Here is a 23,953-nt window from a genome sequence, read left to right on the forward strand (position 1 = left end):
GGGCGAATCCAAAAAATAACCCTGTAAAAAAAAATACAGATTCCGTCCCTGCCATTTGTAGATTCCTCTATTTTGCCCCCTCATTGAATTTAGTCAACAAAAATGATGATAATTTTTTTATTTTAATTTTATTTATTTATTTATTTATTATTACATTGTTAACATTCAAAATATATAATTAATAATTCTTAAAAAATTGTCTCAAGTGAGGTTTGAACCCAAGAGCTCTCACACCACTCTACAAATCCCTTGCCAACTGATTTCTTTGTCTATTAGTTGCATCAATATATATATGTTACATAGGTATTATTCAACCATATATTAATTCGAAAGTATTTTTTCAACCATAAGTATTATTCAACCCAAATTTATTATTCAACCATATATTAAAACTGAAAGTATTATTTCTATAAATAAATATAATTTTAAAATATATTATACTGAAACGTTATTAAACAAACAATTTTAATATTTACTATTTAAATACTAAAAATAATAAAATAATAATACACTGAAAATAATTGAAATATAATTTCAGTTTATTAATTGAACGTAAATATAATAAACTGAAATATTTAAATATAATACTTTTACGTCTAATATATTAATTATTTTTAATTGAAATATTAAAAATGTGAATACAAGATCACACTCACAAAGATGTTTTTGATTCATGGCAAACTCAACAAGCATACAAGCAACAAGGCACAAGCAGAAGAACTCAAAGAAAAGCAAGTATTGGTCACTCATGACAGAGCAGGTCGACCTACTATGCATATAGGTCGACTCAACACAAGTAAAATAAGAGGAACTCAGAAAAATAGCAGTCAGATCGACCTACTCCCAACCCAGGTCGACCTAAAATGAAGAAATTTACACATCATTCTGCTAGGTCGACCTACACAACAACTAGGTCGACCTAAACTGAGGAAAGGTCCCCAAAACGCATCTGAAGTGGATTATGGTCGACCTACTTCTTTGACAGGTCGACCTAACTAGGAACAAATGTCATTCAAAGGATATGCAGCTCTGTTAGGTCGACCTAAGCACTACAAGAGGTCGACCTATTTGATCAAAAATGCCAAATTTTCTGGTTTTCTTTGCTCCGACAGATAAGCTCTCATATATATTGTCCAAGGTTCATTATTGTTTCTCAACACCAATAACTGAAAGATACACAAAGGCTTCTCATATTCGTTCTTCATCATCTCCAACATAATTACACATAATCATTCTTATGTTGAGGGTTAGTGATCGAGTTCGATAACGTCCATGGAACGGAATTGAAGATTCCTAGTGGGTGAAGATTTGTGGGGTTTTTGGTGAATAAAGTCTGGGGGTTTTGTCTTCCAAGATAGGTGAATTTTGGGGGTTTTTATCAAGAAGCTTCATCAAGGATCCAACTGAGTGTGAAGATTGAAGAACAAGTGTTCGAGCAATTCAAGACACTGCAGAAAGGGATCAAAGTGAAGCTCTTGGAAGACCTTAATCTGGCTCAAGATTAAGGGGGAAGAAGATTCAAAGGATCGACAAATTTGGTTTATTGTTTATCGCTTTGTTATCTTCTTTGTATAAACTGCTTTCAACATTAATGGAAGATTTCCCAATTTCAATTTGGAATTGGGGGCAGACGTAGTCGTAGCGAGGACGATCGATGAACTGCCTAAACAAATATCGTGTTCTTGTCGCTTTTATCTTTTCATTTACGTTCTGTTCATATTTGGTTATAATTGCAAATTGATCAACGATTCGAGTGTTAAAATTGTGAATTAAGAACTTGCATAAACATCACAATTCATCACACATTGAATCACCATCAATTTGATCATTATCACCAAGTGTTTGTGTTTTTGCTTCTTTCACTATTACTGCATTGCAAACCAAAGTTTATCAATTTAGAAGTTAATCGATTTTCAGCTGTGAAACGTATTGATTCGATAACATATCACTTCATCGTTAATCTCAATTATCTTGTGGTTTTGGCACATATACGACCCTTGCAATAACGGTCCGGAATAGACACAAGTCGATTCAGAACCGCTTTCGCATTAGTTCGAAATAATTCCGAAAAACTCTGTGAGATCTATTCACCCCCCTCTAGATCCTTAGGCCAGCGTCTAACAAAAAACAATTAAAAATTTTAGAGATAATAAATGTTATTTGAAAAAACAATTAAAAAGTTAATAATGCTACAATAAAATTAATTCCAGTTTAATTTTAGTTTATTATTATAGTACACTAAAAATTAATTAACGTTATTATATTAAACTAGAAATAAATATATTTTAATATTTATTCACCACTTTGTTTTTTTTTATGTTTTTTATATTTAATTTATATATTTTAGTTTCTTAATATTTCATTTTATTTGAACGTAAATAAAATTAATATTAAATATATTAAACTAAAAAATAAATATAAATATATCTTATTAATGATTGAAAGTTAATATTAAATATATCTAATTAATATGTCAATTTTATTATTTAATTAAATTTTTACGTTTTACAGTATACCATATAAATACAAGTGGAAATATTATTCCAACATAGCTTATGGCCTAGTGGTATAGTTATCTTTCAATTAGGTAGGGAACCAGGATTCAAGTCTTCCCTCTTACATAAATAAAATAGAGGAATCTACAAATGGCAGAGACAGAATTAGAAAAGTGACTATCTTCGGTGTTGTGTTAAAGTGACTATGTGATTTAAATTCTTTTAACAACTTTCCGTTAGTGTAATAGTTATAAAAAAAAATTAAAAATGGCTAAAAACTGAAAACAAATAATTATGAAATTAATAATAATTATTAGTTAGTTAGTGACTATGTGATTTAAATTCTTTTAACAACTTTCCGTTAGTGTAATAGTTATAAAAAAATATTAAAAATGGCTAAAAACTGAAAACAAATAATTATGAAATTAATAATAATTATTAGTTAGTTAGTTAATTAAAATAGTTGGTATAATATAGTGAAATAAAAAATAGAAACAAATAATATGAGTATGAAATTACAAAGAGTTAGGGGATATAGTGGGAGAAATAATGAATAAATAAATAATTTATTAAAATATATCCTTAATTTTAGTGCTAAAATTATTAAATAACTTAACAACTAATTTTTATACATAAATAAGATTCATTATTTGAATATGGGCTTTATTGTTATGTAAAGAGAATGAGAATGGATTTCATTTCTTCCATTTTTAGGCCCAAAAAGTGTGTATGCTCAATATGTAATGGATTTAAGTCTTGTTTAGAACAGTTTAATTCTTAGAAGAGATAAATATGATTTAAGAAGTTAGAATAAATATTGACATGTTTAAGATTTTTTTTTATGTAATTGATTTTACCTTCAAAACTAAAGTTATGATTTCGAAGTTTTTCATCTATAATTCATAGTAATAAATAATGAATTTATCCTTTAACTCACTATAAAAAAATGATATTAAATATAAATTACTTTGTATATTTTAACTCTTTCAGTCATAATTAAAATTTTAACATTAAGTGATAGGAAGATTCCTATCAAGACTATAAAATTAGGGTTTTCTAACTAAAAGGGGAAGAACACTACAAGTAAAGGAAATTAAAATAAAGATAACTTTGATTTCATTGATTCATTCTCAATGTCTCTATGAGACTACATTATATAATATTCTAAATGGATACTAATAATATAAAAGCCCAAATACTACTAAATGCCCAATAACCATACTAATAATATACTCCTATTATTACCCTTCTATCATTGCCGCGGGGTTCACATGAACCTTGTCCTCAAGGTTCTAAAACAAGAATAGTCGGCGGACCAGGTTCAATCTCATTCAACGAAATCTCTTTAGAGGAGACAGAACCACCAAGAACTTGCCAACCATTTTCAGCGGAAGATGCTAAGAACTGCGTCATGTTCTTGTAATGTCTATGTTCCATTAACTCAAGTGAGCCTGCACTTATATTTTCCTCCTTCAATTCGTCGAGCTGCTGCTTTAGTTCTAACTGAGAGCTTCTAAGGGACTTCACCTCCTTTACTAGCAACTTTACATCTGTCTGCAAGTGCTTAAGTTTCTCTCTAGCCACGTCTAGTTCTTGCTGCAACCTTTTCTTCTTAGAAATAAGATGCTCCGCTGCTCGAGGAGTACAAACCTGCAATTTTCGCTGAAGTAATATAAGAACAGCAGTTCTTGGCATGAAATTTGGAAGAGTAATACACTTGGCTTCCTCAAGAACTTTGATCTCATCCATAAGAAAATCTCTGGTAGAATTACTTTCATCACAATTTTGAAACTCATTTGCAAATGAATTCAGCATATCGACTAACCGAGCAGTGCAATGCATTCGGTTCTCATCCGGATACTCTTCAAATTCACCTATCAGAAGAATCTTTCTTAGAGAAACTCTTGAAAGAAAAACAATTAGCAGAAAAACAGACATTGCATCTACCAATGAGGCCAAATTAGCAGGAAAAATTTCCGTCTCATGTAAATAGAGAAATTCATTTTTCGCCAATACGGTAAGAACGTTAATGAAATTCTTGAAGAAATTTGGAACCATGAACCTGTAAACGCCTGCAAAAACTCTTGCTTGAAACAAATCTGTGCAGTTTACACGATGCGGAGTGGTGATTCTATCATTCCAACTTGAGTCAGATACCATAACAGTTGCCACACCCTTGCTAATGGAACTTAAGTAGCTTGGTATGTGAATTTCCATCAATTCATTTCTATCTATAACAGTGTAACTCTCATCAATCCCGTCGATTGTTCCATCGTCACTAATGTAGTGCTTAGCAGAAACTAGAACCTTTTCTCTTATTTGTGTTGTTTTTAACATTGTTAAGGAACCTCTAACAATGTTGTAGAACATAGATTTGGAGCAGTAAGTGTTAGTATCAAAAAAAGAGGAGAAAACAAAATCCACAACGATCCTAAACATTGAATTGGTACTGTTCCGAGTGTCTTCCATTAATGTCATACAATCTTTCATCCATCTCACGCCATCCCCAAAGCAACGTTGCCACAATTGGTGTGGTCCAGGATCAAAAACTAGATTTACTGTCAATAGAATATTTGCCAAGTCTGGACTAAGATTCATGAGCTCAAATTCCATGAGATACATTAAATAGGACACACTGAAAATGATATTGGTGAAAAGTCTTGAAGCAGGGTACCTTGTGGGAATTATAGTTACGATTGTGAGTGGAGGTGCCGCCATAGCAGCAACGTCAATCAACGATGCAGTTTTAAGCAAAGTTTCAAGCAAATGAGCAGCGAAATTATCGAGACAATACTTCGAGTCAATCCAAATATCACTGGAATGAAACTGAACACGAAATTTCCCGAAAATTGAATCAACAGTACTAAGAATGTCGTTAATGGAAGTGTACTCGTTAACCTGAGATGCATTCTGGAGATTGGTGACGAGTTCAGCGAGAAACGTAGGCCATGCTTTAGGAAAATCGTGGTTACCACTGATAGCTAGAGCTTCGCTAAGTTGAGATTGGGTTTTGGGAGAAACGACAAGCATGAGAGAAACGGATAGGGTTTTGATATGTTCTTTCTCGGCTTCAAGGATGGAGCTCTCTTCTAACTCCCATCGGAGACGGAGGTGGTTTTTGAAGTTGACGGCTGTGGATTGACGGATCTGAGCATCGACGGCTGGTTCGGCGATGAGGCGGAGTACGACGAGGCCGAAGTTGGGAGTGTTGGCGGCTTCACAGAGGGAGGATTCTGCTTGGCAGGGAGGATTTGGTGCTGGAGAGCGAGTGTTGCGGAAACGTTGGGAGAGGAATTGGTGCTGGAGAGCGAGTGTTGCGGAAACGTTGGGAGAGGATTTGGTGTGGGTTCGCAAGTGCAGTCGGAGATTTGCGTCGCGCTTGAAACCTTTCCCACAAATCTCACAGAAATGGAGATGTTTCGCGAGCAGTTCCACGGAGTTGAGCTCCACGATTTCGTGAGCTTCGTTGTAGTCATCCACCGTGGGGTCGTTGTTGTCGGGAGGTTCGGTGTTTGAATCGAGCATCTGTGGTTCTGGTGAAATGGTTAGTAACGCCGTCGAAAATCTTGTGTGAGTTTTTGGTTCATAAGCTCTCTTTTCTTTTCTTGTTATAGTTCTTCTTTTTCCTCTTTTGTGTTTGTCGGTTTTAACCGATAATAAGGAGGAGAATCTCAAGTTAGACAACTTACATGATTTCTGTTTCACAGGGGAAATTTCTGGATAGTGAAATTGGTTTGTTGCTTCTTGGTAGTAACTACCCATATGGGTGGAAGTGTTCATTGGATGATGTTGTGTGAATGTGTGATAGGTTTTTGTTGATTGCAGTGGTTGATGATGATTATTGTAGTAGAATGGATAATGAGATGATGAATATGAGTTAGGTGGTGGTGGATATGAGGTAGGTGTATGAGGTGAATATCCATGATTTAGATAAAATTTTGGTGATGAAGATCCATGAGTGTAGTAAGGTGTGAAGAGTTCCCATGGGAATGATGGAAATGAAGGTGTTGGTGTGGGTGTGGAATAGGTTGGAGGAATGCTCCATTGATGAGATGAAGGTGTATGATAAGCATAATCCATAGGAGGATTTGAGTACATGGATGAAAGCACCAATTGATAGGAAGATTCCTATCAAGACTATAAAATTAGGGTTTTCTAACTAAAAGGGGAAGAACACTACAAGTAAAGGAAATTAAAATAAAGATAACTTTGATTTCATTGATTCATTCTCAATGTCTCTATGAGACTACATTATATAATATTCTAAATGGATACTAATAATATAAAAGCCCAAATACTACTAAATGCCCAATAACCATACTAATAATATACTCCTATTATTACCCTTCTATCATTAAGTTATTCAAAATTAGTTTTATAAATTTCACAATAAATCAAACACACTTAAACTTATATACCTTTATAAATTTCCTCAAGTTAGCCTAAGCATGGAGTCATTGGGAAAGTCTCCTAAAAATTTTCATTTTTTTTTTTTTACTTTAAATTGGTTAGCCAGTTAAATAATTTTGTTTTATAGATTTATTAGTAAGAAAAATAAAGTGATAACTAATTAATATATGAGATGAGATCTATTAACACCGTAGGGTCAAATTTAATATAAGATACTTATTACGAAATTAACTGTTTGTCAGATAATTCTATAGCACATATACATAAATTAACATTTATTTTTGTATATAAAGATATTAGCATTAATCTGAAATTACTATGTAGTTTAAGTTAAGAGTTTAATGAAGCGTTTTTCTTAAAAATTAATTTCTTTAAGAATAATTAAATCAAAATTTAAATTTATTATTTTTAAAAGTTCTAAAAATACTTCTTAAAGTGTACACTCTAAATATTTTAAACACACATGTGTAACAAAAGATTTAGTACAAAATTAAACACACATAATTAAAGATTTTAACTTAGTACAAAATATGTGTAACAAAAGATTTAGTACAAAATATTAATTAGAAACTATATTAATCTATTAATTGTCAGCTCTCATTAAATAATTAAATTATATTTTATTAAATAAATTATGTGTAACAAAAGATTTAGTACAAAATATTAATTAAAGATTTAGTACAAAATATTAATTAAAGATTTAGTACAAAATATTTAGTACAAAAGATTTAGTACAAAATATTAAATTATATTTTGTACTAAATCTTTCAATTTTAAACACACATAATTAAAGATTTTAACTTAGTACAAAATATGTGTAACAAAAGATTTAGTACAAAATATTAATTAGAAACTATATTAATCTATTAATTGTCAGCTCTCATTAAATAATTAAATTATATTTTATTAAATAAATTATATATATATATATATATATATATATATATATATATATATATATATATATATATATATATATATATATATATATATTGAAATATTTAATCATATTTTATGCAATAAATTTTTGTTTAAATTAGCCAGTTTTACTATGTGTGTTCTTATTAAATTTGACAATATTATTTACTATCATATTTTTATAAAATAAATATATGAAAGAAAAATAAAAAGAAAAAGTTTGGGAGCAAGAACCAAACTTGTCAACAAAAATTTAACTAAAATAGAAAATTAGCTAAATCAAGTCGGTCTCTTATGACACCATTTTTTGTGCAAATTAGAATGGAGTCTCATTAAATTTTATCATGAACATAAAACGATAAATGTGAGACACCTCAAAACGAAATGACTTAATGGTATCAAGATAATTGTTCTATTTAGATAAAAGCTTATAAGGGACAATATTATAGTCATTGCTCGTATGAGAAGTAAAGAGTCACTTTTAAGTCAAAGTTGATTTTATACTCACCTAAAAAACATGCTATATATGTAGAATGATACATGTAAGCTTGAAAAGAGGTTGTGATACCTAGATTTGCTGAGAATGAACCTAAGACGACATCTAACGATAACAAAAAAAACTCTTCAATAACTTACAAGTCTAGGATTCTCTCGAGATGCCCTGTCCATGTTGCATTTAAACAATGAAGGTTGGAGACACCCCAATTGACTTGCTTAATGTAGGATGTAAAGGGAGGACGACATTTGATATCAAAGATTTATATAATACTAAATCCATAAATTAATGAGTATATATGTCTCTTAAGATAGGTGTTAGAACAAAATATGTTCATACTCTTGGGTTTTGATGATAATAAAGTACTTAGAGAACATAAGAGTATACTAACAGACTAGCATGTGTTTAAGTGTGTAGGATCATTAACCCATAAATTAACTAGATTCTGACTCAATTAAATGACTAGTAAATAGCAAGCATGTAAATTCATATTCTAATAGATCAAAATCTGATTTTCAAATGAAACCTTTTCTACTCGGCCTCTGATAAGATAAGTTATAAACGTAGTACAATCCATTTTGGTCCATACTCTATACAAAAGCAGCTTCATCTTGTCAACTGCTAAAATTATGGAGAAAGTGATAGGAGGTGCAATTAGATATTTTAATTAGTAATATAATGTTAGTTGTTATTTTATTTTGAAAGTTTGGTTGAATTGGGCTTTTAGTAGTGTTTGAGCCCTTAGTTTATTATCCATTAGAAGTATTATATATTGTAGTCTCATTGAGACATTAGGTATGAAGAAATCAAATGAATTTTATCTTTTTAATTAGTTTTTATTTGTCTTCTCTAGTCTTTTAGTGTTTTCCTTTCCTATTCTATAAACCCTAGTTTTGATAAGGACAACTTCCTATCAATTGGTGCTTTCATTTCGATCTCATTCTCCCATACCATATGGCAGTTCCGGTGTTCTATGGAGAAGAAGAAGAAGATTCTTACTGGTGGGTATTATGTGTTGAAAAAGTTTTCAGAGAGAAAGGAACTCCAGAAGAAATGAAGCTGCAAGAAGCTGTGACCAAATTGCACGGTCATGCTCGTCAATGGTGGCTTTGGAGGTCTCAAATTCATTCCCCATTATGTTGGGATACGTTCACCACTGTATTTCTCTGGCATTTTAAACCTGAATGGCGGAACATTTTACCAATATTAGATGAGAAAATCCAACCTAGTTATGAATCACTGGAGTCTGTAAAAGCTACTTCCTTTCTTGACGATTCCGTTGACGACAAATTTCAAGATACAATCCGTGAAAGTATTGAGGAAGATATAGAAGAATCTTCAGATCTGTGTAGAACACAACGAGAACAAACCAATTTGTATGGAATCCAATCGCCACTGTTCGCGGAGGAATCAGATTCAAGCTTGAAGCTTTGTTCCATTTCTCCACCACCATCGAAGCCATCCTATTTTAGCTCTTATGAGGTTGACGACGAGTTATCGTTCTTACTTACAGTTACAGATACTATACGATCCACCACTGCGATGGATGCTTTGATCCCTGAACCATATGACCCAGAACCACCCAAATCTCCACTCACATCCACAAAGATGATTTCTGCAAGGGATCTTTCAGGTAGTCGTTCGCCGCTAATCTCAACGAATTCCAAACTTCAGATTTGTGCACCTACCCACAACCTTGCACCCTCTAAAGATGGTGATTACGAAGTTCCACCAAAACCCCCTGATGCTATTTCGAAGACAGAGAGAACACGCACACGTGAAGCCTTTCCAAAAGTATGCGGATTCACCATTTCCCCTCTGCCAACCTCCGATACCACTACTAAACTCGTACCAGTCTTGGATCCTTTATTACCAAAACCGCAGAAGATTCATTCTTCTTCTTGTGAATTATTTCCACAATATTTTGAAATCATAGATTTTGATTCTTCAAAAACTCTCATGGTCAAGCCTCAAGTCAACAGCAAAGGGTTTCATGATGATGTTGATTTTGCGATTCCATCAAAACCACCAGATCATATTGGTTTTGAGGTTTTCTATTATGAAACAAGTGAGTCAAGCTCACATGTTGCCCATAATGTGTTTGTCGAAATACTCCTGCCAACCATTCCCTTATTTTATCTGAACACTATTATCTTCCAAGACATACCTCTAGAAGCTGCAAGAAGTGGCACTGTATTTTTGAAAAACATTGCCTCAATTCTCCCACTTCCAATATCAACAAACTCCATTGCAATTATCGGCCCGAATGCGAATTCTACATCAAAAGTTGTTTTAGGAAACTATTTTGGTGTTCCTTGTAATTTGGTAACAATATTCCAAGGCTTTGGGATTTTTACTAAGAAGAGTATTTATTATCCTGGTTGTAATGATGGAACAAAGTGTGTTTCAGCTGAAATCAACGAAGCGGTCAAAGTTGCTAAGAAAGTTGATTATGTTATGTTGGCGATGGAATTGGATCAGGAGGCTGTATCTGTCAGTTTCGAAGCAGCTTATACTTCAGATGGACATTCATGTAGTGCTCGAGACGGGACCAGCATCGGAGATCCAACTGTTTCATTTGAACAAGCAAACTTCCCTACAGATCCATCAGTTCATCCACATGAGGTACCTACTAGTTATAGTTCTGTTGCAAGTAAAGAGGATGCGGATCAGGTTCAACAGTCATATGCAATGTTTCCTTTTCCAAGCTTCTCAAAAACTAATGTGAAATCCCACGAAGCAACACAAATAACTTGTTCCCGGCCGTGGTCCGATTCCCTTATTTTGAAGAGGTTTAGAAGAATCAGGTATCAAGTTTATGGTGTTTTAAAAATACTTTCATGTTTGGAGACATTACAGCAAAATGAGTATTGTAGATATATATCAAACTATGGAACAAAAGGAAAACCCATAAGCTTACAAGTTGGGAGAAAAAAAATTATTCTTTGGATTTTTTACGTCAGTAGAGAATTTAAAATTTTAATTTTTAAAACTTCTTGTAGGCATAAAATGGATTGTGTGAAAGTTGACACTTATTTTATAAGAGAGGGTGATTATGATTTTTTAGTTGGTCTTCTTTGGAATCAAGTCAAGAAATCAATTAGAGAGGGGATCATAAGAGTTTTGGAAGTTCATGATTCTAAGAGTGTTTTATTTTACAGTAAAGATTTTTTGAGCTGTCATTTTTTCCAACATTTTTTGGATATTTCAAAAGTGCTTGGAAAAGAATGGGATGCAAAGGGTGGTGTTCAGCAAATTGTAAGTTGTTTGAGAATGATTTTTGAACACATTGGTGTTAGCTATTTGACAACAGGGGTTGGAAATATGAGATATCTGATAGGATTTGGAAGTGTTTCTAGTGGTCAGATGAAAGAAGGCAATAAAAATGCAGTCCAGACTTTTTCTGCATCTTTAGCTCAGAGCCTGATGAAATTTCAAACTGAGGCTGAACTTTTGATGATTGTTCATCACAAAAATTTGATATCCTTCATTGGCTATTGTGATGAAGGTGACAAGATGGAACTCATATTTGAGTACTTGGCTAATGGCAACCTTGATTCAGAGTACTACAAATTAAGGAATTTTAATGTAAAAAGTGACTTCTGTAGTTATGAAATTGTACTATTGAAATTAATCACATGTCTCCCTATAGTGATTAAAGGAAAGTCATCATTTCAAATTATGGATGCAAGACTCCAAGGGAATTTTAATGAAGATTCTGGATGGAAAGTTTTAGAATTAGCAATTTTTTGCACTACATCAACCTCAAGTTTTAAACACTCAAGTTGGTGGTTTCTGTTGAAGTTTATACAAATTTCAAACTCAACTTTTAGAGACAACATTGACACATATCTTTGGAAAGAAATGCTTTTAGTGGCTCAAGTTGTAATAATTAAATTGTCTCAGTTTAAGAGGTGGGATCCGGGAGTAACTTTAGAACCTTGAGGACAAGGTTCAATGTGAACCGGGCGGCAATGATAGGAGGTGCAATTAGATATTTTAATTAGTAATATAATGTTAGTTGTTATTTTATTTTGAAAGTTTGGTTGAATTGGGCTTTTAGTAGTGTTTGAGCCCTTAGTTTATTATCCATTAGAAGTATTATATATTGTAGTCTCATTGAGACATTAGGTATGAAGAAATCAAATGAATTTTATCTTTTTAATTAGTTTTTATTTGTCTTCTCTAGTCTTTTAGTGTTTTCCTTTCCTATTCTATAAACCCTAGTTTTGATAAGGACAACTTCCTATCAGAAAGTCAACTATAGGTTTTAGCGCAAGGCTCGAGGTTGTGTGACACGATTTCTTTTGTCTACTCCAGCATATCTAAGAACGCCTTGAGAAATACACAATAGATAAAGAGATTATTCAAAAGATCGAAGGACGGAAAAAGCAAAATGTTACAGGGGCTTGGGATGCCTCACCAGGATGAGGTGGTAGCACTTAGATCCTTATAGTGCCTACTCCAATGTATCTTTCTTGAAAATTGCTTCTTCAACAAAGATACTTGTGTAAGTAAGCTTCCAACGTCTCTTTTGTTCCCTCTATATATATGGAGTTGAGGGTAAACAATGTCCTCAGAGGCCGACCACAACTTTTTCAACGTCTCCCCATTACTTTTTCCACTAACTCTAAGCATTTCCACTTTTGATTCAAGGTAGACAACGTCCTCAGAGGCCAACCACGACCCCTAAGACTTTCCCTACTTAGTATCGCCATATAAGTTTTGGGACAAATGTTCTGGTCCGACCAATAATCCAACGAATTAGGGCACAAACTAATATCAACTCACTACAAATAACCCAAAATATAAAAACTATTACATAAGATAATCAAATTAGACTTTTCTAATCTCCACTTTTATTAGATTCATATTGAATTATGAACTTTAGAGCCGATCAAAACTCAAAGACACAAAATAGGGGTTTGAAGTCCGAGTCGGATAAAGACACCTCCAAGCTGGACAACTCCACCTGTTCCTCATTTTTAACACACTTTTCCAACTTGAAAAACCACAGGTTTTCATTTTTTTTTAACGTGCATTAGAAAGAAAAAAAATAAAAGTGCGACTCTTTTCTCTTCAGAGTATGCTTCTCCTAGTCCTTATTACCCAGCTTTGTTGGAATACATTACACAATTTACTCTTTGACAAATATCGTAAATTTTGTGTCACTCACAAGTCACAACCATTGAAATGATTATGCACTCTACCTGTTTGATAAAAACTCTTTTAGATGTTAACAGCTTAATTTTACCAGAACTTAAAAGCTTTGTTTGATTATATGTATTTGCAGCAATCATGATGGTGGTAATGTTACCTAGTAAGCTAGTATCTTGATTGAATGAATCTGCAAGAGGACACCAATTCATATCCTTGTTTGGATTCCTCAGGTATCATCTATGTAATATCACTCCTCTCATGTTGTTTATTCAACCATTTTGTTCCTACTTTTGTTGTTTTATATGATACTATCTGTTTTTTTTTTCTTAATTCTTTGATCTATGTAAAAAAGTTTGCTTTTCTAAATTTTCTAAATAGGGAAGAAAATGAAAGAAACTCATGTGTCGAATTGGGCGTGGCTAGGAGTGTTCTTGAGTTGGTTCAGGAAGGAAACTGAACCGAATGAAACAATAGTTTGGTAAAATGAACTATTAATGGTTCATCCCAAACCAAACCGAATTGAATAAGATGTGGTTCCGTATACAAAAGAATGAACTTTACTTTTTTGAACAGAACTGGAATGAATTTTGATCATTAACTGATAATTAGGGCTGTTGGTAAAATAACTAAAGGCGTAACCCAATTGAATAATAGGACTGTCTTAAAAAAAAACAAAATTGAACCACAACATATGTAAAAGAAACAAACTGTGATGGATTGTTCACAAACTGAATTGAACCGAGCTGATTATGTTCAGCCCGTGAACTGACAATCACAGTACGGTTGTTTTCGGTGCGATTTAGTTATTTTTTTGCTCTTTCTTAGCAGCCCAAGGAATGGGCAACTTAAAAGCCCACCCTTCTGTGTTGCAGAATAATCAATACTCCCTCAACAATAACATGAACAGCTGTATAAAGTAAAGTTCATCTTCTAAACACAGAATACCTCCATCCTTCAATCACATACTTCAACACGATATCCACTTTCTATTGCGAGCTGAAAGTACAGCCTGATAGAGCAAAGCTACAATTCCATATCTTCAAGACTTCTAGTAAGTTAGTAACATATAAGCATGATCAAACACTCAAAAGAAGAATGGGAGTGAAGTGGATTATGGCAAGCAGAAAGTTAATGAGAGGGATATATAATGGGTGATCTATAGCTATATGCATATAGGTTAGATAAAAAAAAATAACATTGTTATTGTACCAAACTTCTTTTATACTGTGACCTTTTATCTTTCTGTTAGTTGGACTTGATTTTTGTATATTGTCTCAACTCTCAAGTTATATTCCCGAAATAAAGCTTTCCACGCACTACTTATATTATTTTTTTCCATTTTCTATAGCCATACATGTAGTATATCAGAATAGAATGGATTGACCCCTTTTCAAGTTATATTTGAAATTTCCTTTTGTTGCACTTAAGATGCTAGCTATGTAATAAGAGCTTAGCCTTGTGACCTCAAGGTACAAAGTTCAAATGAGATATGTACTATAATCTTATCGGGCCATAAAAGGTGGCCCATGATGAGAAAACGAGCGAAGTGCCACGATGTTGCACTCGGCTACCCGATTGGGCTTGGTCACCCAATCAGGCCTTACCACCTTGTTCGCCCGAAATTGGGCCCGAACTCCAGATCCAATGTGTGATCCATTTGCTTATAAAAGGTGGACTATGAGCTGTCCTAGTAATACCAGTCAAAGGAAGAATAAGTCTTCCACTACTCTCATGTTCCTGTTCATGTAATAGTGGAAACTGGAAACCACCTCTTGGCTTTCTAGCCCAAGTCTTAGAGGTCATCTATAAATACCTTAGTTCATAATTGAGGGGAACAATGTCATATTCATACAAATACTAAATACACAAAGCTTCTCACCTTCTTACGTAAGCTAACTCTCAACCTTTCAACAATTCCTAAGAGTCTCTGACAACCCTTAATCACTTGGGGTTGTCACGTATTGTACTTTTAACAAGTAGAAGATACGATGTTGCATTCCTTCCATATGAATCAAAATATAATAAACAAGATTAAGTAATCTTTAGAATAAACATGTGATAAGTACATGGGGATAGGATGTTAAACCTTGTCATATTGTTTTCCACAAAAGATTTCATTGAGATTGGATGGGAAGTGACAGCTTACAGCAATGTTGTGGAGAGCTTGATAGAGACCAAATAGGGGTCATAAGGAAAACGAAGTATTATGTAATAATGAGTGTGGCAAGGATATATGATAAATAAAGAGTGAGTTAGGATTCTTAGTTGGCAGGTTAGTTATGCATTAGTAGTATAAACATTGATGTTGATGAATTGTATGCATTATGATAGAATAATGAATGAACAGTTATGGTTAGGCAGAGAGAGTTATCTCCTTTGAAGAGCGCTTTGCTCCGGGGTAGATTGGAATTCATTCCTTTCTACATTGTTGATATAATTTCTTACTATGGATTTCGGAGTTCCAGGGATGAATCGAATATGCATTATCCCATCTCTGATTTTTCTCACTTCCTTGCTAGTAAATGTACAACATTTCAGAAACACGTGCTCTTCAAGTAACAACACATTTCTGATTTCTCTTTCCAAACATTCCCCTATATAGTTATTGTTGACTGATAAATTAAGAAAAAGTGATAAATCTAAGGTGAATTGAAAGCACATAAGATCAAAATCACACTCAGATGACGAAGGGAACCATGCTACTGCCTTGTATAGAATACATTTGTTATAATCACAGTCCAATCAAGATTGGATGACACACATTCAGTCAAACATTGTGCAGCGTCTAATCAAATCAGATATCTTATATTTCAACTGCATAATCGAAGTTAAAATTGAAATTTGAGGCATCTGATCTCAATAAGACGCTCCACTATGCGCGAAAAGTGAATGCATCAAATGAGGGGTTTGTTCAACTGCAGAAACCCCTTTCCCTATGGAAACTGAGCTACATAGGAATATTCTATGCTCCTCCATGTTTTACTTTTTTGTAAATGGAGTTAGGTACCAACTAGTATTTTCTCTTTAGACTCAACAGTTTTTGTTACTGTTTTTACTTTATATCAGCTTAGCTGTAAATACATATAACTGTTCCACTTTTGCCTTGCATTTTGACAGTAGAAGAATGGAGGTATCTCTCATTATTGACCAGCAAAATAACACTCTGACAAAAGTAGCTGCATATGCACAACAGAAGAAGAAGAGAGGACCATAACTAAAGTATGATACAGAATTCATACTCTTTTTATTATACTGAGCAGATATAATTTATATAAAGAACTTTGTCTTTCTCCTTTCTAGGCATGCAGCACAGAACTAATTAATTCATTTAGCATTCATAAAGCAATTACCAAAAAAGCATTCATTAAGTATGACAATGACAAGTTGTAGGATCTATATTTTCGGAGGTCGCGATTCCTTGCAATCACACATTTAGGAAAATCACTACTACATAAGGGCGAATCGTAACATCTTTAAATCTCTATGCTTCAAATTTTAATTACTCAATGAATGTTTAAATTGATAAACTATTGATCCTAATATGATGTTTAAAATCGTTTCTCAATTTTACAAGACAAATCGTCTAATCCGTTATAAATGGAGTGGTGATTTGTCCGAATGTGTGACCGTAGGGAATTTCAACTGTGTAAAATCTAAATCCTCAATTCCCTCCTGTCACACATTTGGGGCATCGCCGCACTATTTGTACAATGCTTTTAGTAAACTAATAATTTCAAGCATCAAATTATCATCAATATTTATATGATTATTATATCTTAAAAGAAATCAACTTCCCAAGCTGTAGTAGACAGTAGCAATAGTTGATCTCAATCTATTTTTGTTGTTTAATTTTTGTTTAATTTCTGAGATTCCGAGGTTAATTTGGTTGGCTTTTGAAGTGCTGCACAACAATGTCATAGATTTGGAAGACAGGTTGGAGGCTATCAATTTGGAAAAGAAGATGAGATCGAATAGAGAACCAAAATGGCTTGATTCCATCCACCTCATCCCACAAAAATAATAATAAATACATTCATTATTAATTATTGTGTTTAGTATAATATAGAACAAGAGAAAGTGGGTTACAACAAGAAAAGTTGGTCTTGTGGTCTTTGACACTTCATTGGATACAGCATCTACAATTGTTGTGTGGGTGCCCACAAGCAGCTTTTTTGTCTGTTTATTTTAATATCACACTCTCTCTTCTACTCTTCACACCCCATCAAGCAAAGCAATGTTCTTTTGTTGTACTAGTACATAAATACTTTCATCAAGAGTGTCTTCTTTTTTTCCTTTCATTGCTCAGACAATAATGATTTTTCTTTCTGTTAAGGGAGCTGATGTTTGTGGAATCCGAGGATGAGTTTGTTGCTAGTGTTTTTGAATGTAGAAAAGTAGCACTAAACAGAATCATGAATGCACGAGTGTTTTCATTGATGTGTTTTTAGAACATACAAAAAAAACTAGCTTCTTTTTTTTTCTTCCACCCTTTATTAACCTCTCTCTTTTTTCACTCTTCATTCTCTTTGGATTTTGTGTTTGTTTGTTTGTTTTGTATTTTTTTTTCCTCAATGTCTCAACAAAGACAACCTCATATGATGAGTGGTGGTAACAACCAAGATCAATATAGTGACACAACATTTACCAAAATTTTTGTTGGTGGGTTGGCTTGGGAGACTCAAAGGGACACAATGAGAAGGTATTTTGAGCAATTTGGAGAGATCTTAGAAGCTGTTGTTATCACTGATAAGTATACTGGGAGATCTAAAGGTTATGGTTTTGTAAGTCCATTCTTTTTTCTTTTTCTGTTCTTTGTTTTTAATGTTTCTGACATTTCTGAATAGTTTTGTTTATTTGTTTCATTTATGATCTGTTGTTTTTATAGGTGACATTTAAGGATCCTGAGGCAGCTATAAGAGCATGTCAGAATCCCTCTCCTGTTATTGATGGAAGAAGAGCTAATTGCAATATTGCTTCTCTTGGTGCTAACAAGAATAGATCAGTAACTCTTCAACATGGTTTCAATTCTTCCATTCTCTTTTACCTTCTCTTTTCTTTCTTTTTCATTTCTTATATTTTGATTTACTTTATAACACAACTTAATTTTTTATTTAAAAAGTTGTATTATGATCTGTGATCTTTATTAGAAGCAATGTTTATTGAAATGGTGCAGGAAGGTTTAGGCCTCCACATGGAGTGATGGCACCAGTTCCTTATCATGGATCTTCATCATCCACAATTTTCCATCAACCTACCACTAGACAGTACACATTACCTTATTCAGCATATGGGTAACTTTTATACATTATGGTCATTTTCATGTTGAGCTAGTAATTTTCTATCAACATTTTTATATACTCCTTGTCTGTCCTTTTCTTTGATGTCGATACTATGATGTTTTTTATCTGACAGATATTCTGGATATTCACAAGACACCTTGTATCCTCCGGTAAGTGTTACTGCTATAAATTCCATGACACATGTATAGAATCAAAGTGAGTTTGACGGAATTATTGTGTCATCGTGATTTTGCTGAAGCCAAATGTCTAGGTTTCGGCAAAATCACGGTGATTTTTCTTATTCCGTCAAAATTAATGTCAATTCGAACTTGTGTTTAGTAGAAGTAAGAATTAATGTCGATTCAAACTTGTGCTTAGCAGAACTATTACAATGTGTATGGAGTTCAACAATATTCACCTTACTACCCATCTGTTGGAGGTGCTGGAACAATGGGGTTGGTGCAAAATATGTACCCTTACTATGGACAATATGCACAAAATATCCATGGTCCTGGTTTTGGAGTTCAGTACCCTCAAATGACACAGATTCCGGTTTTGTCTCAGAATTATGGTTCCACTGGAATATTGTCATTTCCTTCTTCAGCAGCATTGCCAACCATTACTACAGGTAATAAGTCTAATAAAACCCTAGGGATCGGCCTGTTGGTGAAGGCATGAGACCTGAGAGTATGCAACTCTCAAGGTCTCAGGTTCATATCGTGATGAATGCTTACAATTCCTCTGTTGAGTCGGTCCATACAAAGTGGATCTTACCTCTATAATTTTAGATTCATCTATTTTAAATTTGTATTGAAAACTAAATTGTAACAATTTTCAGCAACCGAAGCCGCAACCGCAACTACTACGATAGCAACAAACGTGGTAATTACCGAGGTTACCGGTTCACAAGCTACTGAAACAACAGACTCTGAACAACAACATTCAACAACTTGATCTCAACAAGGTTAAAAAAGATACATGGTGTCTTACAAGTTACAAGGCTAACCAAACCTTAACCACATTCTCAATTCATCATGACAAAATTTACCATCATCATCATTATCATGATCATCATAAGTATTTTCTTTTTAAGAAAATATGATTTTTTTTTTTTTTTTAAATTAGAACTAGGTAAGATCATATTCATTCAAGTATTCAGCATAGGGAAGAATCTAATTATTTAAGCTTTGGATTCTACCTTTTAGAGTAATTCAACTCTTTATTATGTCTAGGGTGTTGGAAGCATCCAATGACATAATAGTCCTTTGTTTATAATTTTAGTACATGGTTTCAAAAGATTGATTTTATATCTTTGAAACCCTTTATTGGCTGGTCAATTAGGAAGAAAAAAATTGAGCTTAGGTAGCTCAATAATTTATTATGTATTTTATTTTTCTGAATATTTTTTTTTCTCTTCTTCTAAGGATAAGATTAATTGAAAAGAAAATATTTGTTTGTTTCTTTTTCACATGTAATGATGTTTTTTTTACCATTCACCTTTCACTATCACTTTACATTCTTTTTTATTTTTAAATGAATGAAATCTCTTTAACTATGTGTACAACTGCAAAAATATTTGGAATCCAATGGAAATTTTCATGTGTGATGTTAATGAATGTTAGTACCTTTTGATTACTTTTATGAGCTTAGTATTAATATTCGGATAAGGTGATTGGAATCAATTTGTTGACCAAGTATGATATGGTGGGTGAGGTAATACTTATTTTGAGATAAAATGTGATGTGGAAAAAATTGCCTTTATGAGAATGTACCTTATTGATGCTCTTATAGCTAGCACTTCTTTTTGGGTGAAAGCTATCAAATTCAAATTGTTTAAATTGTTTTTCTTTTCCTTAATTGGATTTACTTGTAATGCAAGTAACTTGTTAAATTAAAGGTTTATAGGGGTTAAGGGAAAATGTGGTTTATCGAATCTTGAACATTTTTAGAATTTCTTTATTGATTTTAGAAAAATGAATAGTTTGTGGAACACTAGAAATGATAATTTTACAACTAATGATTTCTATTTCGTAAATGTTAATTTTTTTATAAAATAATTTATTTAGAAAGTGGATACCTTTTAGAAATGATATTTTAAAATAAATGATTTGGTTTGAAAAGGGGAATACTATTGGAATATTAAATCATTTTATTGAAAAAATTATATATTTTTTAATTAAAAACCTAATTGATTGTATTCATCATATAATTTAAAAAAAATATAAGTTACTTTTAAATTAACATCAATGCTACACAAATGAGATTGGTTTGGTGTCAGACAGTCACAGAGAGTTAGTATGTGTTTGTTATGGAGTCATATTGAATAAAATCACCTATAAAAATTTTAGTACGTTGGTTTCCAAAAAATTAATATAAATGCAAAACAGTTTCACGAGTTACTACTGTCTTTCAATTTAATAGCATTAGATAGTACTAGTACATAAAGTTTATATATTTTGGGTAATGATATTTCAAAATGATAATTTAATTAAACTATGGCGCCAAAAGATAGGATCAATTAAATGTGCATATGTTTTTTTAACTATAAAGAATAATTAATACATAGCACTTTATAAACAACATTATATTTTTGACAGATATCTTTTTTATTACATGAATCGTACTAAGGAATATAAATAGTAAAGTTCAGCAACTCAAAATTTAAAATTGCTTATTTACTCTTGCCGTCTAGTGTAGTTGAGAGCATGCTAAAGAAAACAGGTGTGTGATGGTAGATGTATAGGCTAGAGGTATATATGATCATGAACCTTGCTAATGGGAGAAGCTATGCAGGTACAAGTGTGGAGTAATTCCATAAAACTCACTTTAGTTGTTAGTGCTCTTAGAAAAGGAATAAAGTTTAGAGTGTTGGAAGGGAAATCAATGGGAATTGGGCCAAAGCTAATGAAGATATCTAATATGTCTAGAGGATTTGTTGTTGTTGTTGTTACCTTCTCGAAAGGGGAGGGATATAAGCATGAGTTGTATGATGGTGCCCGGATGGTCGTGAATCGTTATCTTTTGGTGAAATTATGATGTCTAGATTTTCTTAAAATTGCTCATCTTGAGTAGAAAATGGTTCCTCGTCCTATCAATTGACTTCTCAGTCTGTTAATAAATTATTATTTTTGCTTCAATTCTCTGAAAATCTCAAAAAAAACTCACTGAATATAATTTTAATTTATAGCGTCAAGTAGAACCTTATATAAATGCATACAATCACACAGAATATGTTGTATGTACAAAAATTCTAGTGAAATTCCATAACAATGCGGATCACACTAACAGGTTGATGAATCATGTGTATCTCTCGTGGAGATCTCGTGATCAAATACTCCAATCATGATAATAATCCACATTATCAAACGAAACATTGTCTCATGTTCTTAGTTGCTCTCATGTTCGTGAATTATGAGTATTTTCATAAACAAACACATAAGAAAGCATATCATCTTTATGTCGAACTGCATGACAATAAGCTTGAAGGTGCGAAGGTAAAAGTGTACATCCTTAGAATTTGTAAAATTTTGGATGTTTTGGCATCAATTAGAGATCTAGTTCCTGTGGGTAAATCTCATTGATATGATTTTAGAAGGATTATCTTTAAATTATGCGCAAATAATTGCTTCAATTTAAATTAAGTTTGATGTTCTGAATCTTGATGAGGTTTAAGTTTTACTTCTTGCACACGGACTATGTCTTGAAAAATACGAGAAAGACATATTGATTGAAATCGCATCACTCAATTTCCCACTTATTCACATCAAATTCACTACTACTAAAATCACTTCTTTCTCACCTAAGGACTCACATCCTTTCCAGTTAACTGAATCAAATTACAACTCTTTTAGAGGAGGTCGCAACTTTAATATTCAATGCCAAGTTTGGTCACACTGTCTTCCACTGTTGGCACATGATTAATCAAATATTTCAAGCGTCATGTAATGGCATGCTCTATGAAAATCAACCTAATTAGTGAGGTTACAATGGATTTGTCTCAATTACCTCCATTTTCAACAATTCCCAACCTCATCACACTTGGTTCATATCGGCCTAATAGCCTTATCCCCATAACATGATCAATAATTAACCTATTGTGTTTCTCACCATTCATTCGCCCTCTCCATCAATCTCATGATTCCTTGAATTTGGCACCTATTTTAATTTGATAAATGATTCTTGAAATATATAGCAAACTACTACATATAAAGATTATGATTAAATCTACATAAGAAATGGTCTATGTTTGCTTATAAAATCTTCTATTTTCAATTCTTTTCTTTCTTACACAACCACACATGCCATTTGTTCTAATTCACAACCTTGTTCATGTGTCATCCATCACCAATTGTCTTGTATTATATCGCAGGCTACTAATGAAATTTTCCTTCAAGGTTGTGTAAGACCTGATGGCCTATATGATCTTTCTCACATATTTAGAACTACTCCCTAAGTATACTAGTTTTAGTGTTAATTTTGTTTCCTTAAATAATGCCTCTTTTATTAGTACTTCTTCTATCAATACAACTTCAATGGCAATGTATATGATAACACTAATTACTTATGGCATCTCAAGTTAGCTCATCTTAATAGTAATTCATTGAAACTTATTTTACAAAAGGGTAACATTCTTTTGTTAAATAAAAAGGTTTCTCACTTCTGTGTTTCGAAAGTCTCGCAAATTGCATTACGTGTGTCACAGAAACTATATTAAATTGATTTTTAATATTTTATGGGGTCATTCATTCTCTTCATCTACCTTAGACGACAACTATTATATTACCATTCTAAATGTTTATTCTAGACTCACGTTGATTTACTTACTCAAATATAAATATGACACCTTCCTCTTACTTAAGCAGTTCAAGTCTATGGCAACACGTCAATTTTGCTATACTATAAAATACATTCAAACTAAATAGGGTGGTGAGTCTCGTCCCTAAATATTTGAATGAATAAGGGGTTATTTATAGACTCGTATTCCCACATACACATCATAAAATTGGTGTTGTACAGAAGAAGCATAAATAAATTGTTAATTTAGATACTATTCTCAATCAAGCAACTTTACTCATCACCTATTAAGACTATGTATTCTTGACATCCAGCTATCTCAAAAAAAGACATTCAATTGCCCCTATAATTCAATAAATCCTACACTGGTTTATTCAATTAGAAACCTCACTACAAATTTC

The 23,953-nt window shown here is 32.7% G+C and overlaps 2 protein-coding genes across 8 annotated transcripts; one reads left to right on the plus strand and one right to left on the minus strand.

The window, feature by feature from the left end:
- Window positions 1-3,745: 3,745 nt before the first annotated feature.
- Window positions 3,746-6,742, minus strand: LOC131623792 (uncharacterized). Its single transcript, XM_058894799.1, has one exon. It carries the CDS (start codon window positions 6,591-6,593, stop codon window positions 3,780-3,782), a length of 2,814 nt encoding a protein of 937 aa, XP_058750782.1. The 5' UTR covers window positions 6,594-6,742; the 3' UTR covers window positions 3,746-3,779.
- A 6,600-nt stretch (window positions 6,743-13,342) lies between these two features.
- On the plus strand, window positions 13,343-20,307 carry LOC131623793 (uncharacterized). 7 transcript variants are annotated; one of them, XM_058894801.1, is made up of 9 exons: window positions 13,343-13,403; window positions 13,613-13,709; window positions 16,597-16,698; window positions 16,780-18,260; window positions 18,365-18,497; window positions 18,653-18,770; window positions 18,892-18,928; window positions 19,137-19,386; window positions 19,597-20,307. In XM_058894801.1, the coding sequence occupies exons 4-9, from the start codon at window positions 18,051-18,053 to the stop codon at window positions 19,710-19,712; spliced, it is 864 nt and encodes a 287-aa protein (XP_058750784.1). In that variant the 5' UTR covers window positions 13,343-13,403; window positions 13,613-13,709; window positions 16,597-16,698; window positions 16,780-18,050; the 3' UTR covers window positions 19,713-20,307. The 7 variants fall into 7 exon arrangements, with proteins under 7 accessions (XP_058750784.1, XP_058750785.1, XP_058750787.1 ...); XM_058894802.1 differs by having other exon boundaries at window positions 16,870-18,260; XM_058894804.1 differs by having other exon boundaries at window positions 17,348-18,260.
- The last annotated feature ends 3,646 nt before the right edge of the window (window positions 20,308-23,953 follow it).

This window comes from Vicia villosa, unplaced genomic scaffold, assembly GCF_029867415.1.
Source record: "Vicia villosa cultivar HV-30 ecotype Madison, WI unplaced genomic scaffold, Vvil1.0 ctg.000078F_1_1_2_unsc, whole genome shotgun sequence".
Taxonomy (NCBI): domain Eukaryota; kingdom Viridiplantae; phylum Streptophyta; class Magnoliopsida; order Fabales; family Fabaceae; genus Vicia; species Vicia villosa.

Bases quoted from the DNA above. Each gene is read 5' to 3' on its own strand.
- LOC131623792 (XM_058894799.1), bottom strand. From the start codon at position 6,593: ATGTACTCAAATCCTCCTATGGATTATGCTTATCATACACCTTCATCT.
- LOC131623793 (XM_058894801.1), top strand. From the start codon at position 18,051: ATGTCTCAACAAAGACAACCTCATATGATGAGTGGTGGTAACAACCAA. The intron at 18,498-18,652 runs GTTTCAATTCTT...GAAATGGTGCAG, and splicing joins ATCAGTAACTCTTCAACATG to GAAGGTTTAGGCCTCCACAT. The intron at 18,929-19,136 runs GTAAGTGTTACT...ACTTGTGCTTAG, and splicing joins AAGACACCTTGTATCCTCCG to CAGAACTATTACAATGTGTA.